The 23,352-nt window shown below is 36.7% G+C and overlaps 4 protein-coding genes across 4 annotated transcripts; 1 reads left to right on the top strand and 3 right to left on the bottom strand.

Annotated features, from left to right (window-relative positions):
• Nucleotides 1-256: 256 nt before the first annotated feature.
• LOC121992654 (21 kDa protein-like) lies at nt 257-889 on the bottom strand. The gene has a single exon (XM_042547158.1). The coding sequence runs from the start codon at nt 887-889 to the stop codon at nt 257-259; it is 633 nt and encodes a 210-aa protein (XP_042403092.1).
• Nucleotides 890-1,445: 556 nt separating this feature from the next.
• LOC122045802 (ADP-ribosylation factor-like protein 8a) lies at nt 1,446-6,174 on the top strand. Its single transcript, XM_042606174.1, has 6 exons — nt 1,446-1,692; nt 2,317-2,398; nt 2,496-2,528; nt 2,616-2,737; nt 5,525-5,686; nt 5,784-6,174. The coding sequence occupies exons 1-6, from the start codon at nt 1,655-1,657 to the stop codon at nt 5,899-5,901; spliced, it is 555 nt and encodes a 184-aa protein (XP_042462108.1). The 5' UTR covers nt 1,446-1,654; the 3' UTR covers nt 5,902-6,174.
• Nucleotides 6,175-6,233: 59 nt separating this feature from the next.
• Nucleotides 6,234-8,186, bottom strand: LOC122045791 (UPF0496 protein 1-like). The gene is made up of 2 exons (XM_042606166.1): nt 7,695-8,186; nt 6,234-7,602 (listed from the first exon to the last, which is right to left on the bottom strand). The coding sequence occupies exons 1-2, from the start codon at nt 7,914-7,916 to the stop codon at nt 6,457-6,459; spliced, it is 1,368 nt and encodes a 455-aa protein (XP_042462100.1). The 5' UTR covers nt 7,917-8,186; the 3' UTR covers nt 6,234-6,456.
• Nucleotides 8,187-8,451: 265 nt separating this feature from the next.
• On the bottom strand, nt 8,452-20,734 carry LOC122045781 (dnaJ protein ERDJ2-like). The gene is made up of 11 exons (XM_042606156.1): nt 20,382-20,734; nt 18,338-18,562; nt 18,162-18,257; nt 17,062-17,182; nt 16,857-16,963; nt 16,497-16,714; nt 14,435-14,612; nt 14,055-14,174; nt 12,872-12,958; nt 11,260-11,370; nt 8,452-9,645 (listed from the first exon to the last, which is right to left on the bottom strand). Exons 2-11 carry the CDS (start codon nt 18,521-18,523, stop codon nt 8,821-8,823), a joined length of 2,049 nt encoding a protein of 682 aa, XP_042462090.1. The 5' UTR covers nt 18,524-18,562; nt 20,382-20,734; the 3' UTR covers nt 8,452-8,820.
• Between the last annotated feature and the right edge of the window lie 2,618 nt (nt 20,735-23,352).

The raw sequence follows: 23,352 nt of genomic DNA on the forward strand, positions 1-23,352 counted from the left end.
TTCATTCTGTACGTATACTAATATAATTATATACGCCAAGAATGCAATTGTACGTATGTGTACGCTGGTAGCTTTATTGACCATTCAAGCTGGAATTATCTCGGGTGATATATATGCACGCAAAATGCATGAAAAATTAATAATCAACCAATTTTTGTAGACGCAAATCAAAGACTAAGATAACGCCCTCGCCAGCTACATGATCCAAACATTAACGTACGGTACGTACAAGAGTTAAGAGAGAGAGAGAGATTAGCTAGAAGCCGAGCTTGTGGATGAGTGCCAGGGCGATGCTGGTGTGCTTCTCCGCCTTCCTCACCCGGCGGTACACCTCGCTGGCCTTCGACCAGCAGTCGGCTGATCCCGTCGGGGCCGCCAGCTTCTCCAGCTCGTCCGTGCACGTGTCCTCGTCCGTCAGCGCGGAGCTCATCCACGTCAGCGCGTTGGACACCCGCCACGTCACCTCCGGCCCCACCAAGTTCTCCACCCCGCGCAGCGCCTCCGCCGCCTGCCCCGCCCACTCCGCCGCGTCGCTCATCAGGTCGGAGCAGTCTCGCAGGGCCGCGCGCAGGCGGGGCCCCGCAACGGGGCCCGTGCTCGCCAGAGCGCCCGACAGGCTCCGGGAGGCGGAGCGTACCCTGGCCGACGTGAAGTCGGAGGCCACCTGGGAGAGCCGGGCGTCGCTCTGCTGGACCACGGAGGCGTAACCGACGAGGGAAGTGAAGCAGAGGCTAGGGTACAGGGTGCCGTCGCAGGACTGGCGGATGAATTCCGTGGTGTTCAGTACGCCGGCGGCCGCCGTCGGGGAGCTTAATGTGGCGGCCTCGCCGTCGCCGGCGAGAAGAAGGAAAAGAAAGGCGTGAAAAAGAAGGCTGGGATGAGACGCCATGTCAATGGAGAAGTTAAACGTTAACGATATATGCAGATGAGCACTGTGTGGAATCGAGGTCGATGTTGTGTATATATAAAACAAACCGTTATCGTGCATGTTTCATATGCTCTACCTAATTTTATATATATATATATATATCAAAACAAGTGTTAATAATTCAGTTAAATTTAAATTTCCAGGTCACAAGAAAGAGGTTTTACCCATAATCTCAAAATATCTAGTAAATTATCATGTTTTAGGAGATGATGACTAGGCCACCACAAACATATAAGACAGTTCTAGAGAGTTCTTATCGGTATCTGTACGGTAAAATGTCGCCGTGTAAGTGAAAAATGTCCATTAGGTCATCTAGAGAGTTCCTAGCTAGGTTCATTATCCTTTTTATTTTTTAATAGAATTAAATTAATTAAAATAAAAATAGATTTAATATTAAAATAATGGATAATTTTAACAAAAAGAATTTATTAATTGTCGAGAAGGATCCAATTTTGGAGATGTTATAATATTAAGGACCAATTTGGTAAATGGCGATGGATCCTAATTTTAACCACTGATACTGGATAGTTATTAGGGAAGGCGAATAATAAAAGGAAGTTCTCCCTGCTTTCTATTATTGGGCAGATTAGGAAGGGTTAAACCGAGGGCGGAGAGGGCGTCGCCGATAAGAAGGAAGAGCAGGGGGCGACGCCGACGACTCGCTTCGATCCCCTGAACGATACCGTCGATCTCTTCTCAGTCTTTTGCTGAGATCCGTCCAGCGCCATGGGGTTGTGGGAAGCTTTCCTCAATTGGCTCCGAAGGTGAGGTTCGCCAATCTGGTTTTGAAGTATTTCGTCTGATTCGTGTGTCGATCCGATCGCGCCGTTCTATGCTATCTCCATGGACTGTATTATTTGTTTTCCCTTGTTCTGCTTATGTGATTTGTAGAAATGGATTATAAGGTGATACGATAAGGGGTTGCTTTTTGGAATGCTTGGAAAAAAGGGGTAAAGTAGTTCCACTGTTGATGTCGAATCGCAAGGATCTGCCTGGGAGCACGATTAATCATTTGGCACGGTTTCGTGCTGGCGGATAGATACCGTTCTAATTGGGAGGGATGTCAAGCAGCACGGTGAGTTTAGTGGAGGGCGTTGGATAATGACTTTTAGACTTCTCTATGTGAAGGCATCAAATATTGGGATTTTAAGCATTTGTACGTTGAACGTTGATGAAGCGTGGTTTGCGGAACCATCGATTACTCAGTCTTGTGGTGAGCGAGCTAGACCCAGGACTTCTGGACAAAGGTTGGGAGTTCAGATCCATAGATGACACTATTAGTAGGGGTTAGACCTTATCACTTCCACCCCGAACAGGAAATACACCTCACGATCAAGGCGAAAGCATGGTTTGTGGAAACACTTACATATATTGTTTTTCTAATGCAGCCTATTCTTCAAGCAAGAGATGGAGCTATCCTTAATTGGTCTTCAGAATGCTGGGAAAACTTCACTTGTAAATGTGATTGCGGTATGCCAACTCTCTGTGATTCTGCTGTGGCACTTATTCACTGTTCTTTCTAAATGCAAACACTTTTCTAGATTAATCATATTTTTTTTCTTCTTAGACTGGTGGATACAGTGAAGATATGATTCCAACAGTGAGTAATCTCTTCCTGTATTGAATTTCAGGTTACTTTCCCAATGTATCTTTATCTCTAATATTGTTTTGTTGGATTGATTCACAGGTAGGATTCAATATGAGAAAGGTGACAAAGGGAAATGTCACAATAAAACTTTGGGATCTTGGAGGCCAGCCTAGGTTTCGCAGTATGTGGGAGAGATATTGTCGTGCAGTCTCAGCCATTGTGTATGCCTTTTTCTTCTTTATTGGTTTCTTGGTTAGGTCATTTTGTCTGTTCTTTCATCTGATCTCTATTGTGGCTTATATCAATTTGCTCTTCTGAATTTTTAATTTTGTATGTTTATTTAGAACCAAAGTTAAATAAAAATTTCATTTGTAGATAACCAAATTATTAAGGTAATTAGTCTGACCTTAGTTCAGGATGATCCCTTAAGGCCCATTTGGATAGAAAAATTGGGGAGCAAGGGAAAGGAATGAGTGAGAGAAACAACAAGAGAACAGCATAAGGAAAGCCAATCACACTCATATTAATTATTTCTGTAGAACTGATGGTTTAGAATTTTGTTTTCCATTCTATGATGTAGCAGTATAACAATCAAATAGTTACTTCTCATTTTCTTGTTCTCACCATTTCCATTTGTGTTTTAACGGACAAGATTTGAAGGTGTGGGTAAACAAGGGAGCCATGAATTCTATTTTTTTTTCTTTCTCATTGTGTAAGGTAGTGCTGTATTTTTTTTTAAAATGATATTTCTGATCTGATGGGCCTCAGGAATTTAGGAGCACTCAATTTCCATTGGTGAAGAATAACCCCTTTTGGGTCATTAGTCTATAATATGTAGAAATAGAGCAATGCTTGAGAACACAGAATTGATATCTTTGAGGATGCACCATATCCATCTCCTTAAAGAGTAGTGCACCACCTTGGTCCCCAATGACCAAGTGTTGTTGATGCAGCATGGAAAATCACACCACAAAAAATAAAATCCAAATTCACCAAAGAGAAAAATATCATAAACTGAAATGAATATGATCCCAACTCTTTTTATAAACTCATAATACGACCAATTATTCATAAATTAATAAACCTAGTTTATCCCAAACTATATTTTCTAAAACAACTCTAAATATGTTTAACAATTCTCTAACAAACTTTTCCTTAAAATCTAAACAACTAAAATCAAAATAACTTTAAAATAAATTTTTTAGTCCTTTAAACCTAGACTGCCTTAGTTGGCATCCTAAGTCTTCTGCATAAATGCTATAAACGCTCAATTTGTTCTTAGTGATAGCCCATTGCTCTTTTGGTCCATTGGAAATACAATAGATATGCTGCCACTGAAGCTGAGGCCATGATTCAGGACCTAAACCTGCAGAAACCTCACAAGTTGTCTACAATTTGGGACAACCTAGGTTGCTTTAATTTGTCAATGAGCCTGGTCTTGTTCGTGGCCAACAATCAGTCAAAATGACCTTCTCTCTGTAGTGCCGCTGAATCCAATGGTTTAATGCTTATCATAAGCATCTCAAAGCTATCCAAGTTACTTTAATCTATTTGTTTCCTTTTTTTTTTTTTTTTGGTAACTGACCATGTTTTCTAGATCAATGCACTTGTTATGTTCAAATCCAAAAACAACCATACAAGCCTATGGTTCAATTCTCATTTTTTTTAAAGTATTGCTAGCTTAAGTGTGTAGTTGTGTGTTCTGGCCCTGTTTGGTAACTTGAAGAAAGGAACTGCAAATTGCCATTCTGATTTCTTTAATGTTACTTCATGTCCTTCAATCATTTCAAATATAATGTTTCATTCATTCCGTGTTGTCAAACAAGAATTTTAAAAATTTTTGTTTCACGATCACATTCCATATTCCGAAATGAAAAAACAGTCAAATAAAGCCTCTATAGTTTATAAATACTCAAACAAGGTTTCTTTTTCTTAAAAACTCCCTTACAAGACATCATGAAAAATATATTCCACTTTCATCCAAAATTCTATGTTTTGTTCAAAGCACTGTCTTACTGTACTTGAACAACATTTTAATGAAAACATTGTTGTAGAAAGATCTTGTACAACAAGGATTAGTTGAAACATTGTTCAATGACATTTTAGATTTGACATCCCAATTTAGCGTCACATGGTGAGTTGTAGGCAAATAAAGAATCTTTTTAAGCTTAAATGAATGATCTATGACAACTTGCTTAAACATTTTGGGCTAGTGATTGAACATAAGTTAATAGGACAATTTTTTAATCTAAGCAGGATTAAGAATTGGTATTATACTGGACCTAATCTTTAGGTAGGTGAGGTGTTGGAAATGGGTACCCTCATGTTGGTGCAACTATCATTCGGTCTCACATGCCATCAAACACTTTGGGTATTGACGGAAATGTCAATCCTTAAGTGGGTTCGTAACATTCCAATTTAGTTATATGTGGTGGGTTGTGAACTAATAAAAAAAGCTTTATAACCTTAGCATTTAACTTGGGTGGGTTTAAGTATTTTAGGATAGTGGTGTTAGTCTTGATAAGATGATAGGTTAGCTCTCTCGTATAACCAACCGGATGTAACCGAATTGTGACATTAGGCATCTCAATTTTTTATTATGGTCTCAATAGTTTGTTGGATGTTCTTAGGGCTTCCCACCCAAAATAATACATTTCATGAAATAAAATGTTTGCAATTCAGGTTTGAGAATTATAGTAATTTGACAATTTAATGCGCATAGTGTAAAACACCATCCTCCAACTCTTTGTCCAATAACCACTTTCTGATGTCCCAATTGCATGACTAGAAGAACCTATCTTCTGAGAGTACAGTATCTCTAGATTAGGACAGATGTCTATTAATAACACCACTTTCTGATGTCCCAATTGCATGACTAGAAGAACCTATCTTCTGAGAGTACAGTATCTCTAGATTAGGACAGATGTCTATTAATAACCCCACTTTCTGATGTCCCAATTGCATGACTAGAAGAACCTATCTTTATTGGAATTTCATCTTTACTGCAGATATGTTGTAGATGCAGCTGATCCGGATAACTTGTCTATTTCAAAAGGTGAACTTCATGATCTTTTAAGCAAGTCATCACTAAGTGGGATCCCACTGTTGGTCCTCGGAAACAAAATTGATAAACCAGAAGCTCTGACAAAGCCGAGTTTAACAGAAGCCATGTAAGAATCCCCAAACTCTTCCACACGGCAAATAACTATGGTCGATTTCTTCTTATGCTGCTATTGCCACTGTCATTCTAACCATTGATTGCTTCAGGGGGCTTAAATCTATCACAGATAGGGAAGTTTGTTGCTACATGATCTCATGCAAGAACTCAACCAACATAGACTCTGTCATTGATTGGCTCATCAAACATTCAAGGTCCAAAAACTGAGGATTTAGCCTAACCCTGCACAGCTCCAAGTGGCCGATCGTTTTCTTTGGATTTCTTGGCTGTTTTTATGGTTCTTCGTGATGATTTCCCCTTATGGCTGGCTAGGTGTTATGCTGATCTACTTTAAGTGTGAGCGGGTTTATCTCTCGTTACATTCTCGTCAAAGTTTCTGATTTAGGTAACCTTTCGGTTCTCGTGCAAATTCCAGTTTGTACCTGATGTATATTTGCCATTGTGGATAATCTTGTCGAATGTCTCTACTGTTCGTGAGCATTCCATTTTTTTTTGTTTTTTACTGTTGCAGAATGCTAAGATCGAAGTGAACTGGAAACTAAAGTAGTTCGACCATGGTGATACGTCTGCTTATATAATAACAGAAGAAAAAAAGAAAGATACAATCAGAATTTCTTAATGAGCATTTTAACGACTAGAATCTTATTAAATTGACTAATCACAACCAAAGTTCTCAAGGATAACGAAAGGAATAAATGAATCTCAATATTAGGCTTCACTTGACTTACCATGAGGCTTCCTTAATTCACTAAATATTCAGATTCATGAGGTGTTGATAATTTTCTGCAGCAAAACAGTTCTGGCCCTCATAATATCAGTGCTGCACCTGTCTGCTTGGTGAGCCAAATTCTCAACACTCTTCATAAACACCTCCACCTTTTCCCCTATCTTCTCCATCACAATTTTCATCGCTTCCACATCCCTGATGGCGAAGTCCATGCAACTCAGCAACGATGCCATCTGGATCTCCAACTGATCTATCAAACAATGGATGCTATCCATGTCTCTGATCGAAATGCAGGTGCCTACTTGCATCGACAGGAGCACCTCCTTCTGCCCCTTCAAAGCATTCTGGTATTCCTTGAGCAGCGAATCGAGCCACTTCCCCATCGACCCAATCGGGATGGCTGCAACTGCGGCCACAGCTGCAGCAACAGGCGGGGCGGCTATGGCAGCGGCAACTATCGAGCAGATCACGAAGGTGGTCAATGTGGCCGCGAAGATGATGCTCGAGACTTTCCTACAGGCCTTGATGGATTTGAGCTTCTTGTCGAGCTTGTTCTTTCTCATCCGCATTTTGTCGAGCATCTGGAGCTGGTGGTGGTGGATGGACCGGAAAGCCTTGAAGAACTCTTCCGTGAAGGGATCGCCGGCCGCCTTGAAGCGCCTCAGCTCCTTCAGAGTACGAGAGTACCTCGCATTGTCGCCTTTGTTGTCCTCCTTCTCCTCGGCGAAGCGCTGCAGCGCGACTCGGAGGATGAGCTGGTTGTCGCGAGCTTTAGTGAGGCACTTTTCGAGGGTAGTGCAGAAGTCGAGAGTTTGGAGGCTGTTCTGGAAGTAATCCTCGACGAGGTCGAAGAGCTCGGTGTTCTTCCACACGTCGCGCTTGCAGTCGAGGATGACCTTGACCACCTCCTGGTTCATCTCGAGGAGGCAGCCGGTGATCTCCCTGAGGGAATCGAGGGAGAGGGAACGGACCTGGATGCCGTCGGTGAGGGTGGAGATGGCGCGACCGGTGCGATGCTGGAGCGTGGAGTCGAAGGTCTCGAGCTCGGGATCGAGGCGGCAGGCCTCCTCGTAAGACATCAGCTCCGCCAGACACGGGAGGTGCGCGTGGCCATCTCCTCCGCCGGCGCCGGCATCTGCAACAGCTAGGTTGTGCGATCTCGTGCTGTGTTGAGCTCCCATCTAAGGATCAGGGAAAAAAAGATGTAAACAAGTTGAGATTTTTACCGCTGAAAACGAAGAAAAGCGAATGGATTGAAGAAATGAACAAGAACCAGATTAGCAACTTGACGATGGAAGGTGGGTTGTCGCTCAGTAGGGCTCAATGGCAGAAAAGATGGAAACTTGACAGAGCTCGAAGCGATCAAAAGAATGGCGAAGAGAAGGAATCGGAGCAATGTGCGAAGGATGAATGTGTTTCTCAAGGAGATGGCTTGCACGCATGAGAAACGAGGCGTGGCGAGACGAGTAGGGCGGCCAAATGGAGATCTTGGCATGCATCAACCGTGCGGCAATTACCGCAACAAATAGAGATGGAGATGGAGATGAACGCAACGGAAGCGATGAAGATTGAAGAGCAAAGAGAAGCGTTTGGGTTCGTGGAGGAGAAGGAGAAGAGGAGGATGGTAACGTAGTTCGGTGAAGAAGACGACAGTGACTTCGGACGAAAGCAACCTTTCTGCTGCTTCCCAGTAAAAACGAGTCTTCTTTAAATATTTCAAATAATAGACCCTCTCTTTAATAAAGCAAAATAATTTCGATATAATAGGCCTTGTCTTCATGATAATGATTCAAATACTTGTAAATTTATTCAAGTAACAACATGGTAATGCGTCGAGATGAACTGGAAATTTCACTTTGTCGTGTACATTTATTTTGTAAAAATATAAAAATATATATATTGAATGAGAATGAGCATATTTGTAAAGAAAAAAAATTGCCCGACATTGAGCAAGAACAGGATAAGCTAAAAAAAACATAATTTTTTAAAAAAATAATGATAATCTTAGGGTACTTTTCAGCCGTCTCCCGTTTGATTTCACCTGTTTTAATGTATTTAATTTGCAAGCATATCAAAAATAAACAATGTGCCACCGAGATTAGCACTTGGAATTCATAAGGTTCACCCCCACACACCGATCACTAACATAAAACCGGTGAACATCAAAATTGCCCAGAAGCATTGGCATTTGGCAATCCCGTTTAATTTACTGACTCGATTCAATTGCCTTGTACTGCAGTTTAACACGAACTTCCACGGGGGTTTTGAGTGCTAGGGCGCATAGTAAACAGCATGATTATTATTCAAAATGTGTATGAAAAGTGAACTGGAGGCCATTAGTGTTTGAAAATTTTCAGGCAGAGAATGTGTTCGACTGTGGAAAGGTGAAATATGATTCTTCAGTCATCATCACTGCCTGAAGCTTCCGGGCTTGATTCTGCTTTCTTATTGGCAACACCATTTGCCTTCTTTCCTTTCTTATCTTTCTCATCATCCATATCGTCGCTGTACTCGCTCTCATAATCATCATACTCTTCTTCTTCCTCCTCTTCTTCTTCTTCAATCCCTTCATCTGCTGTTGGTCCTTCCTCCACAACATGACCCCGTGTACCAGCTCGACTTCGCTTCAAAATTTTCAATTTTATACTAGTCTTTCTATCACACCCTAGCCATGTATCAGACAAACAGAAACAGGTCAGATTGTAGCTTCCTTCAGAAGGAGCCTGAAACTTGCTCATCACGAGTCTCGACCCATTCTTCACCTTCTCAACAGCTTCTCTCACTGCGACATTGATTTCCTTCACACTCGCACCCAGACTCTCCCGTGTTTCTTGAATTGCCTTTGATGCACCAGAAATAGCAGTAGCCTCATCCATGAAGTTCACCTTTTGCGATATCCAAACATCATTTGAGACTGGATCAGCAAGCAGCATCCAAAAGTTCTCCTCCTTGTGGAAAGGATAATAGGGAGCATGAGGAAGGGCACCTATCAGGCCATTAGCACGCTTAAGGGTTACCCAAGCATACATCGTAACAATGTCACCCTCCTGTATGCCTTCTTCCCCTTCAGTCTCACAAGTAATATCCACTTCAATAGATGGAATCATTTCGAGCACATACTCAACATCACGTGCTTCAAGAGCAGAAAGTCCAGCAACCTGAGTCAGCAGCTCCACTCGATCATTAATAGTCATGTCTCGTAGTTCTTGGAAAGTCCGCACTTTCTGCAAACCATGCTTAAATTTAAAACTTTTGATGTACAATACAGTGTAGCAAATGCAAGTAAGTTCTTCACTAGTACAAAACGGATGTGCTTACAAGTTGAGAGCCTAAAAAGTAGTAGGATCAAGCATTCAAATTGTAACCAACCACCAGAAATAGCAGATAGTGTACCAAACAGAGTTCTACTTATTTGGTGTATCAAACATTTCTATAGTTCGAAAAGCATAGTTCATGGAGCCATAATTAAGAATTGGTGGTAGGAAGGTAAATTAATAAACATCAAGTGCATGCCTGTGTTAAATTGTTAATGTTCAAGGAAAAGGGTGAAATAAAAATTTGTTCAGAGGATTATTTTCACAAAAGAATGTATCCCAGAATTATCTAGCTAGTGAAATTCAACAAAGAGGGAAATTTGATGCCAGAAACACTGCCTAAACTTCTGATGGCTGAAGCTGGCACCTAATCTAGGGGGATTTATATGTTGAAACATTTTAGCGGGTTTACCAAATATCAAAGCAGTCATTCAGTTTTCCATAAAAGGAAATAGTTCTGAACTTGGTTGTGGCTCAGTAAAAACCTATGAGTTAACTCAAAGATGGGAATTATCCACGTGTAGCAAGTAATGAGAAGGCATGCACAAAACCTGATCTTTTACCAAAATTTGACAAATGTACAACTTTGGATTTTTTTTTAAAAAAAAGTTGATGATATTCAATAAAAATTTAATGCAACACTTATGAAGCGCTACCATTTACCCAGTATGCTCTTTGGTTTCAGGTAAACCTAAAATGTATAAGAACAGTATCTCTTCCTCAAGAATAGAATTATAGAACGAGGTTTTGACAACATTATTTCAATGTTGACTCATATTAACACAAGAAATGGGCCAGGATTAATCTGATCCTGCGGATCATCATTTTTCATATATTATTAAAAAAAAAACAACCTAGTTCACGAAACTCCCGCCAATACGAGATCCCAGAAAAGGGTCCATTGTACACAGCCCTATCTTGCTTTGCAAGAGATTATTTCCGAGACTAGAACTCGTGACCTCCAAGTCACATGATAGCAACTTTAATGCCAAGGCTCCCCTTCCTTCATATATTGTAAATTTAATATATTTCCATAGTCATAATCACTTGGTTCTCCTATCAACTACATTCTCAAAAACAAGATGCCAACCTATACAATTTGCTTTAGTAAATCTTTACACTATCAAATGTCAACCCAAAGATGTCACAATTGATCTTGTTGAAACTGCATAAAGATTACCAATGAAAAGCATATCTTAATTTTATGATTAGTGTCAACAAATTTATGTTTATTTATTTGCTTTGCAACTTAGTGATGCGGCCTTTTCAATTTGCTTGAATATTGATTTAAACAAATCGCTTGAAAATTTTTGGTACTGAATTTGAAATGTGTACTCATGTAAATTAAACCAATTTAATTGAAAATAAGGAAACAGTATTCTCATATCATTTAAATATTCTCCCATGATTAATGATGCAAGAATGTGGCAAAAAAACACCTACTCACTATACCAATACAGTGAAGAAAAAGCTTATTTGTTTCAGAAAAGATCATTCATTATTCACTAACAGACAGACAACTACCTTTCGGGCAATTTTTTTGACAGTAGACTCACTGAAATATGGAAGTTGCAAAAATGGTGCAAGGCCTTCAGGGTATCCTCCAGTTGCTTTCCGCGCACTTAGAGGCACAGCCTGTTTAACATATAAAAACATATTAGGAAGATATCACCAAGTAAATGAAAGAACGCTGAGCAAGGAGTTGCCAGCACATCAGATTTTTTTAACTATAAAATTGATTAAAGTACTACAATGATAAAAGTGACATAAACAACTGAAGTTAGGTAATGGGTAGTTGCCAAGACTTAAGATCTTCCAACAAACTACAATGAGAGAAGGGCCGTCAAGGTGAAATGAAGGTCATGAATCCATAGTGTCAGTGTAACTAGACAAACCTACAGTGCATGCATTTAGATATAGAAGCACAAAAGCTATTTTAACAATAGAAACAGATTAAAATACTACAATGATAAAAGTGGCATAAAATCTGAAGTTAGGTAACAGGTAGTTGCTAGCACATTAGATCTTCTAAAAACTATAAAATGAGAAAAGTGCCATCAAGGTGGACAAGCGTAATGGATTGCACTTTAGGTATCTTAGAACTGAAAATGTTAACTATGCAACTATGGAACTTGGATTGTTCCATCACATAATGCCTATTTGCTCTAAAAATTCTTATCTGGAAATTGATTTATAAGGTCCTTTCCCCTAGTTTGTTATCTACCAATGGAAAGAGATCAATAACAAAGCATCAAGAGCACCAGGCATTTTAGGGATTAGCATTTCATCCTCTACCATTACAGCAATCATTCCTTTTGATCAGACTCCTTTGGATTGCAAAATTGAGCACCAATTCACATTTACTAGAGGCATAAAGTCACATCTTTGATTCCGGTGCTAAAGCACCGAAAGGTTGTACAATAAAGAAGATGCTACATATTATACCCCTCATAATGCTTGCAGCCATGTAGGTACATGAAGAAAACTGAACAGGCACATGGAGATGACTCAAGACAACTGCAGAAGACTACAACTCGAGCAAGGCAGAGTTCAGAGCAGTTGCCAAAGATTGGAGTCTACAAGGTTAAGAAAAGTTGCTGAAGTTATAAGAAAGTCCAGTTAACCTCCCTCAACTAGCACGGATTGTTTTCTTCAATTGGTTTGAAAAATCAATTAGAATGAAAGCACTTTCCACTCAGAACCTCAGAAAAGCAACAGAAAAATTAAACCTTGAAAATGATCAAAATTGATCTTCCTACAGAACAAGCAAATAAGGCAAATAAAAGGTCAATCAGACTACAAGTAAATAAATAACTCGGAGATCTTTCATCAAAAATAACTATATGCCATCAAGGTAGACATTATCTTTGAGACTAAAATTACATTCTGATGCTAATAGCTGCATGCAATAGCCAATTACTTATATTTCATAAGTGATGGCTCATTTCTGCCACAAGTGAGGTAGGCCCGTGTGTGTTTCAAAAATAAACGCACAAGCGCACACAAATAATTTGTGAAGAAACACACAATTGAAATTTCACTATTTGTGATAAAATTTTATCAAATTTAAAATTACCCAGTAGCATGAGATTATAAATACAATAAAATGAGTAATTCAATAATACTACTTACACACCTGGATGATGCATTGTGAAAGCTCAACAATTCCAATTGCTGGCCTCAGCCATCCATGTCCATGGGGGCTACGTGGCATTACAGCAATCTGTGAATGCAAAGAATGCATTATAGCACTTGAAAGTTATTATTCTATAGTGATCTTATGATAATAAATGGGAAAGATGCAATTTGAATTATTTGAAGTATGTCAAAGGAAAATCATACATGAGCTACCACATACGTTGGAAGAACTCAAGTATTGTTTTGAGAATATTTTTAGTTCGTAAAGTAAATGTCATAGTACTCAAGCACATATTAGTTTCTATATTGCAGCATATAAAAGAATATTTATCATAATATCACATTATTGTAACTATCACTAGGATTTGCATACATAAATAAGCAAATATTTGTGTATAAACTTTTTTTTAATCACTAAATTAGCAACCTAAGAAAAGCAGAAAAGAATGTTATAGTATTCCTGCTGCGTCAAAATAATGTTTTTGCTCTTCTTTACATGATCCTAGTTTATTTTGAATTTAATTTGATTTAGTACCATGACACAAGTACATGCACTTCTTACACAGATGCAACTATAACCAAAGAACAAACAAAAACATTATGGTCATATGACTAAATAAACAATAAAATGCAATGGTAACGGAGTAACAGTGTCCAGCATGCTCACACAATTGGACCAGCAACCCTTTTGCATGTCAGCCATTGACTTAGACCTTCGACATCACTTAGCATAAGGAAGGGCATGATAGGAAATTTTGGAAATGTTCCAGCACATTACTTATATCGTAGTGTCTGGCAGACAACCTTCTTTACTGTTAACAGGCTCTTACAAGCCATATAAAGCTTCCCAATGTACGTTTTCATGTCACATTATTGTTGTAAATACATCACATTATTCTCATAAATATAGACCACAACAAAGACAAAAAAGTTATCTAAGTTCAATTATGATCAAGGTAGTGTTTGAAGAAAACACTAGAGAAAGTTAACAGCCCACCTCTTCTTTTAACCATCGAAAAAGGCAAATACAGAGAATGAAAGGGAAAAAAAAATAATTTGTACAAAACAGAAATAAATTTAAATAAAAAAACACAAGCATGCTGACAAAGTAATTAATCAAATAAAATCTTCCCCTAAAACATGAATTTAAATACTCATCCATAAGTGAAAAGATATATCACCTTCACCAGTTCTTCCAGGAGGCGAGGTGCAAGCTCAAGCATTTGTTTGTAATCATTCAATAGCGATGAAGATAAAATGGTTGATTCACGAGTTAAATGAGCTTGAATCAGTAATTCCATCTGAAATCAGTGAGGACAAACAAATATATATCAGAAAGTTTGATTTATATGACAGTTGTTTGACATGGCATATATATTTGTTTGACAAACAAATATATATCAGAGAGACTATTCTATACCAAGGCATGTATAAAATTACAGTTGTTTGACATGGCATATATATTTGTTTGACAAACAAATATATATCAGAGAGACTATTCTATACCAAGGCATGTATAAAATTAAAGGCATCAAAGATATAAGAACAACACATAAGCTACCTTAACAAGAGATGGATGTTGCTTCCAAAACTTTGCTTGCTCAGTCTTGATGTTTTTAAGGTCAAGATTCAGTTCACTTCTAACTGCAAGAAACAGTTTCTGAAGGGGTTCATCATCACTTCTGCGAACTGGAATTTCCAAATACTCAGCAGCCTTGATGAAGACATCTATAACCTTGCTGTAGATCCCATGATAGTCAGCTTACAAAAATGCTAGTAAAATAGCAAACAAGAAACATATATGGAAAATGATGGAAGTTCAAACCAACACAAGTGAAGATTAAAGAATGAAAAATGAGTAGTTCCTGAATTATCAGCCAATCAAACGGTATTAAGTTTTCATTTTGCTGAATCAGTGAATTCAAACTACATTTACCAAATGCGAACAAGATAGGAAAATAGATATTTATTTTCCATTTTCCATTTGTATTGCTGGTGAAGCCAGCTCGTAACTCCACAAGCTTGCACTAAGTCTTTATTTTGTTTTGTAGTTAAATCTGCTTATGTTTACTTTAAAATTTGGAAACAAACATGAGATAATTTTTTTTGAAAATTAGCAGTTGAATATCCTTCTTACTGTATCTAATCATTTCATGAAACATAGTTTCATCTTGCACTCTTGGGTCAGGTTAGTCATTTGAAAAATATTGAATCAAATCTACATTTCTATGTTTTATTTGAATTCCTTGTCAATTTTCTGATTGATTAGAGCCAGATGATAATTATAGAAACAAATAGGTGAGTCATAAGTTTGGATAGAAGATTAACTAATAATAAGTGTTGCACTTTTGGGTAAGGCAAATCAGTTACCAAGATATTATCTAATTCCACCTTTCATTTACTTAAATCGATACATCTGTTAACTTAAAAAATTTGGTTATATTGGGAAGAGTAGTTAAGCCAAAACTACTGCTATCTATTAAGTCTGTTAGTAGGATGATATTTGGTCTCTGTTGGTCATTTTAGTTGAATACATTGAGTTGAGAAGGATAAATCAACCTGGAAGAATTGTTGAAAATGGATTCCATCCTAAAAATCAATCTACCTGAACATGCAAATTTGAAAACGTTCTGTAGTGGAAATCTGTGTTATTATATTTCATATCTAAGGTGTTGCAAGTTGCAACATTATCTAAGATAGAGAACTTGCATAGATGTACTTAATGTCCTTATATTTAGGATGAGAATTAACAAGAACTCAGCATATGCGACATAAGGATAATAACCAGGATCTCATAACTCAGCAAGTATGGTTTTTGTGCATGAATTGATATTTCATAATGGAACATTTATATTTATCACACTAGCCTGGTCTGATCTACTTCAATCTCATCATTACAACATAGTAGTCTATTGGAGGACAGTTTCCTCCATGAATTTTGTGCAAAAATAAATTGATAGTAACATTCAGATCTTTTCAATCATTTTTAATTACACTAACTAGAGTTCTCTATCACTCTACCCTTTAGGCCTTCATCTTTAGTCCATTCAACATGTCCAATTAGGAAGCTGCATGCATCATCTACCTATTTTATATATTTCATCTTTAGTCCATTCAACATGTCTAATTAGGAAGCTGCATGCATCATCTACCTATTTTATATATTTCATCTTTAGTCCATTCAACATGTCTAATTAGGAAGCTGCATGCATCATCTACCTATTTTATATATATATATATAGTTGGCACCAGGTATCCGGCTTATTTTTTTTAATTTCTTAATATATTGGAGCTATAATGAGTTGCTATCCAATAGTAACATTTTATAGTACTACAACAGTTGACCCGTCTTTTGCACACTGTTCAAAACCCAATTTGAAACAAACTTATGGTACAAACTTATTATTCCAAAACTTCACATGGAAAATGAAACTTTAGCTGTTCAGCTCAACACGAGCATTCAAAGTTGAAGAATTTCACAAAGACATATATTTAAACATGGCCATTTAAAATGACAAGTAACAAGAGCTAGCATATAGTCAGTAAGTGTTCAGATCAATATATTTATTGATGCTTAATAGAAAATAATGGAACATATGAGTTTACCAATTCACAGTGTATACCTTGGAGCCAAAGAAGGTTTCATGAAATAGTAGTAGGTGGACAAAGTTTGATGCATAACATAATTTCCAGTATATTTTGCCGACCTTGAGAGATATATAACTGCTATCAATAAAGGCAACAGTATACAAACTCCAACAATGCTAAGCAATAGTACACCACCAGATGCCCCATCAAACTTGAGTAAGAACTGAGGTAGAGCAATCCCCATTTGAAGACCCTATAATTAGCAACACAGTTTTTGAGATTGTTCTTAAATGAGCAAAAGAACCCAAATCGTGTGACCAAAAATTATCTGATGGAAACTAACATAAGAAAGCATGTAAAAACTAGAATACATTATAAGCAAGTAGTAAAGCTACCTGTCTTCCATCTGGGTGGCCATATTTCTCAAAATTTTCACGAGAAATAGCATCAGTCAATGCTTGATATGCCTTAGATATGAAATCCACAAAATATTTATGAGCCTCTGAAACAGCAGCATGGGTTAGAATCAGAAAATATGCTGGCAAGTTTCTTATTTTAAAAAATCGCATGAAACAGCATGCAAACAAGAAGACCTTCTACCTGGATCAGGATTTTTATCTGGATGATACAGAATTGACAACCTTCGGTATGCTTTCTTTATTTCTGAATCAGAAGCTCCAGGCTCTAATCCCAGAATGCTAAATGGTTCAAATGGTTGAATCTGAAAACAGTTTAAAAACAGAATCAACACCATAAAAGAGAATTCAATCTAAACTGTAAGGATGTATAGCTTAGTCCTAAACAAAATAATTGACAGTTTGTACTACAAATTATTCATTACATCAAAAATATTCCTCAAAAGGATAGTAGTATAGACTGACGGGGAGTCAAAATAAAGCTTATATTGATGAAGATTATGTTGGATTTCTTAGTGATCACCCATTTCAATGCCAAATCCAGAGACATAGCTGTTGTGCAAGTGAGATAATGCATGTAGTCTTCATTGGAGGAATTTAGCATAAGATTTTCAAGCCAATTTTTTTTTGACAATAATCAGTAAATGACATAGAAAGCAATTACGTCACATGCACATTATACATTAGAATGCCACTCATTTGTAATGCATTTCTCTCAAAGAAAATTGCATCTCATAGCTCCTCCTTACCTTCCCCATGTATACAAAAGAGGTTTTACAAAATAAGAACCAAGTTCAAATATTTTCATCTATTTATCATAACATGAAAAATCTTAACACATAATGCATGTAAAAAATGGATCAAGAAAGATGGAAATCAAACAATAGTCTTATACAAAGAAAAATCTACCTAGATGTTAGTTGAAAAGAAACACACAAAAGGCTGAAGCAACCAAATCATCATATGTGATAAAACAAGAGAGAGAGAATGCTAAATGTCATTGCCGAAACATGGGTTATTAAATGCTATATTCATACACAACACAAAAACTATAATTTACATGTGATTAGTAGTGCATCATAGGTAAATGCTATCCTTCAAACTTGATGACATAAAAATTGGAAAGTTATATAGCTCATAACTACCAAGAAAGAATTACAATAAAGAAAAAAGTTGCGTTGTCATCAAAATGTATCTAGCTTTCATTAGCTATAGGACGATGATTTTGCTAAAGTAAAGTCAAATTACAAGAAGCCTAAGTAAACAGCATTCGACATTATATACCTCGCGGCTTATATGTTTGATGTAATAAACCAGGATCCCCATGACAACCCAAAGCAGCAAAAGTGTCAAATTGCTACAAGTTGAAAAGTTTGATATCTACAGAATATCACAAAATAGCATTATGTCAAAGAGCAAAGCAAATTTCTGAGTAGGACTAACATGGAAGAGTCTCATACACGTTTGAAAATGGATTTTTGGTACTTCCCTGAATGGGAACATACGTTGCACTGGCAATGAATAGTCTTTGTTTTCTTTGTAAAAGCACGACACAGCCTGAGGATTGTATAAGGCACTATAGGTATTGCCATGATCGTAAGTATAAAGATTGGAAACAAAGAGCTGTTCTCTTCAGACGCTGCCATGGAAGCCTTATCACAACTAGAAGCTCAAATGATTGATATCTGTCAGCGACAAGTTTCGGTCAGTTTTGCTGAATATGTTAAGCCTTAACAAGTATCTTACCATCATAGATAAGATAGTATCTGAACCACATATAATAAGAAAATGCAATGCGAGAAAGTCTATATTCCACAAATTTATTCACACTCAACAAAGTGGCACAAAATCCAGAATGAATCTCACAATACCTTACCATAGCGGGAAAATAAATCTTCATTGTTTCAACAATTTAAATCACAAAAACACAACGTAAGCATGTACTTTGTTTCTTTATCTCCCAGTACATAATACATATAATGTGTCACTCAGTAGAAAATATGTTTATTTAGAAGGGGAAAAACTAAGCACATAAAACCAAGCATTTGTGAGTTCTGAATTGCAAAATTACAATTTCAATATTACTGTATAACGCACTTTGTTGACAAATTTAGCCAGTGACTTGACAAAGCAACCAACTTTATTTACTAGGTACTCAATAATTCTAGGTGCCCCTATCTAGCAAATGCCTGCAATTCTGAAGCGACAACAAGAATTATAAGTTAGCAAAATGGCAAGTGGGGTTCGGATGCAACACGATAAAAAACACCAATAACAAACAAGAGTGATAGTGCATTATTAATTGACATTCCAAACAAAATCGAAATTGACCTTGATTAACTAATATATAGCAATTATATATCATACAACTCATGTGTAACAAGATACAAAGAATGACCTGCCTTGCCTTGTGTATTTGTCCACCTGAAAATCAATAGATTGATAACCGCATAACAAGAACACCAATAATGTGTTAACCAGCCTTTCTCTAGTTCAGTAACTAATAACCATTAAAACAATGAATAAATTCCAAGAACAAATCTCAATAATCGCATAGATGTCCAACTTACATTGTCAACAGATATTCATTTATCTGACCAAATTTCAATCCACTTGCCTAGCCAAGTAACAATTCCTCTACCTAGTGGGCAAATTGAGAGGGGGAAAATTCAATGAATAGAGACACTATCTATTCTAACCAATGGGCAAGCAGAGAAGAGAATTTGTTATCTATCACATTATTGAAAATAGTCGTTGACCAAGTATCTTAAGAGAGTTTATGTATAGGCGCCACCCTTGTGCACACATGATTATCATCTCAATGACTTCTGATCCTCAAGCCTAAACTATTTCACAAGTTCAGATTCTCTCATCTCAATAACTTCTGGTCCTCATTATTATGTTCCCATTCCAACTTAAGAATGAGATGCATCATTTCCAACATACTACAATATCAAGTTATTATCTAACTTGCATCATAGGCACAAATGATCAGTGACAAAGGATACGTACAAATACGGTTTGAACCTGCTCTATCTATTATGAAACTCCTCTCTAAGACCCTTTGACACTCTCCACCACTTTGGCTGGACTCTGCAGCCATCATCATCCTAACTGAAGTACACAGCCACGAACCATCGGAGGCCCTAAATCCCGACCTCACAGCTTAGCAACAGCCTTGGCATCGACACCAGCCTTGTTTTAATTTATCGGAGTAATCAAAACAATACCTAGATCTCAACTGGCCATGCAACATGGTCACTCAAATCACGGCATAATACAGGATTGAAATTGCAATCCAAAGGTAGCCTCCCAAATTTCAAGTGGAACAGCAGCAAGCAGAACGTTTAGTTTATAACCCTCATCTATCTTCCCACCAATCATCCAAACAAAAGAACACCCGTCAAATGATCGCGCGAAAATAGATCACAGGAAGACGAATTTCAACAGCAACAAAGGGGACAACGATTTAGCCACAGATCTGTAATAGTAAAAACTCCCTACCCGCGTACTCCGCCTGACGAAACCCAGCCTACTCCAGCGCAGAATCCGTCCCTCTGGATACCACCCAAGAGCCAATACCTACGATCCTTTCTCTCTTCCCCTCAACTTGCTTCCTGCGTGAGATCTGAGCAGCAAGCAGCAGATCCGAGAAGCGAGCGACGTTCCTCCTCTTCCCTTTCTTCGATCCTCTCCGCGCGAACAGCCAACAGCAAGTAGCCTGACTCTTCTTCTCGTGCGGTGGAAAGGGAGCGCCCCTTTTTCTACCGTGCGTTTCGCACCGTGAAAACTCTGAATTTTGCCTTGCGCCGTTCAGTACAAATCGCCGTGGATAAAACCTACTCAAGTTCTCCGCAAGGCGCTGTTTCCATACACACATCAAAAAAATGGAATTGTTTAGAAAAATCAATTAATTATTATTAGGAAATAAAAAATGATAATGAATAAGATTAAAGAAATGTAAAATAATTTCTAATATTTTATATTATTTTGGTGCTAGGACATTGGGAAATCATAGCGTAGCATTTTAATAATAAAACGTATTATAAGGGTGAAAAGGAAAATGGTCGATGCTATAAATTAACTATTATGAATACGAACTTTGTCTAATGAAATCTAAAATTAAATTAGGGTTAATATTTTTTTTCACATTGTAAATAATTTAAAACTAATTAGTAATTTTTTTTTTATTTTTTATAGAAAAAATATACAAGTTTTTTTAGTCCTAGGATCGTGGATAATTTTTTATAAATACTTTAAGTTGGCGAGTTAGAAAGAATACTTAACCTTTTGGCTAAGATCAGATATAGTATATATTCTTATAAGTTTAATATAGTTTGTTACAGTAATTTGATGTTGCGGCAGGACCGGCCCTAAGACATGTCACCGGAGACGACGGCCAAGGGCCCCTCATTTGTAGGGGTCCCAAGTATAAATCTTGAACGATAATTTTCTCCCTTCTTCTCCTTTAAATCTCTTCTAATTAAATTAGAAAAATTTATTTCCCAATTAAAATTTTAGTTTCATCAATATATAAACTTAAAACTTAAGTTACCTACTTATCTATATTTTTTTTATTGTTAATATTCAATATTAATTTTTAATATTATATTGGAGTCAATATTTTATAATTTTTCTTATAGATTTGAAAGATTTTAAATAAATTATCCCAATTTAATTATCATAGAATAAATTATATCGATTGCTTCAAACATAAACCAGACTTTATTATTATTTGACTATTATTTTCACTGCTTGTATTTGTTTCATTGTTAATTTTGTTGCTGGTTTTGTGTGTTTTATTTTTACACTTAAAATTTATAGTACAAACATATTTCAAAAAAAAATATCAATCTTGGAGTAAAAAAAATAAAAGAAAATGGAATATATTATTAAAACTGAAGGTGTTCTTTGTAAGTTTTTTAAAGTTAACTCTTCAATTAAAGATTTAGTTGATGAATTACAAAAAAAAAATTAAGAATAACTAATTGATCATGCAACAAATGAGCAATAATCGAGTAATCAAGAATAATTAAATGATTATGCAATCAATGAGCGGAAAGAATTGAAAGAAAATGATGATTATTATAATCATGTAACAAATGAGCAAGAAGAATTGAGAGAAAATGATGATAATGATTTGAATGTAAATGACTTGATAATTTTATGTATCATAAATGAGGTGTTAGAAAAACTTAATTTTGAAGACATTATTGATGTGTTTGCTTCTTAAAATGCTATAAGATATAGATTTTTTCAATGATTATTTCATACTTTTTTTTTTATTACACTTTTTAGAGAAACTTAGGAAACATATTTTATATAATATTGTACTTTTTGAATAATATTGAGAAATATATTTTGTATGGAGTTTACCATATTTTAAATTAAATATATTGATTTTTAAGTTTTTCTATTAAACTATATTCAAATTGTAAGTTAGTATTTTTTTTTTATAGAGGTTAATTTTCTCTTTTCGCCCAAGGGTCCCCAAAAGTCAAGGTCGCTCCTGTGTTGCAGTTCTCGAGTGTCGCTCTTACGTTATACTACTGTATGGACCCGACACACCATTATCAAATCTAATATATGAGTTGAAGGTACTGATTTATGCATTATATTATACATACAACGTGTGTATATGATGACTAATATATATTAAATATTTAGTAGTACGTTCAATTCCCCAAAATTAATATCCTCCTAATTAAGAATCGACATGCAGACACTTGATTAAGCATTGAAGTGCTTTATCGTTGCATCATAATTCAGGGGAACAGGGTCATCGTTAGTTGGTGGATCAATTTGTTTAGCTATTAGTTAAATAATTCAAGTAAAAATTGAAACGATTATCTTAGCGATGTCTCTAGAATGACACTATATGAAAAAGAATAAATCACACAGATATTTATCCTAATGTAGCAATCCTCACATGAAAAGGTCCCATATTTTACATTCCCTAAAATTTATTAAAATTATCATTCATATAAATATTAATTAAGCCGGCCGTGGGTGGCTGTTAGTTAAATAATGCAACTAAGAGGGGCGGCTTAGGGCACCTCTGATGGGCCACCCAGCCTTGTATGTTCACTAGAGTCAACATAGGCCCATATCTCTGAATATCCCTTTTCAATTGGTGGGCTAATTGGCCTATTCCGTTCGATTGGCAATGAATAAAGTTTGACGATTAAAAATAATAATAATAATAATTCTAATTAATTTTATTGACTATCTCTGAGTGTGATCGGTTCGGTCCTATGAAAATTTTTTATCGGGATAAATCAGGAAGCGCACATGACAACTGAGATAATCTGGATGTCCTACCATAATACCATAACACCGGGGATAACGAAGCTTGACACTTAGTATTGACTACAAGTTGTTAATCGTGAAAGACTCTATTAAGAGGCTGAGTTCTCATTACTCAAACAGTCAAACTGTGCCATTTCCTGAAAACTCTGTTTTATTAACTGTCTGC

This window comes from Zingiber officinale, chromosome 1B, assembly GCF_018446385.1.
Source record: "Zingiber officinale cultivar Zhangliang chromosome 1B, Zo_v1.1, whole genome shotgun sequence".
In the NCBI taxonomy this organism is placed as follows: domain Eukaryota; kingdom Viridiplantae; phylum Streptophyta; class Magnoliopsida; order Zingiberales; family Zingiberaceae; genus Zingiber; species Zingiber officinale.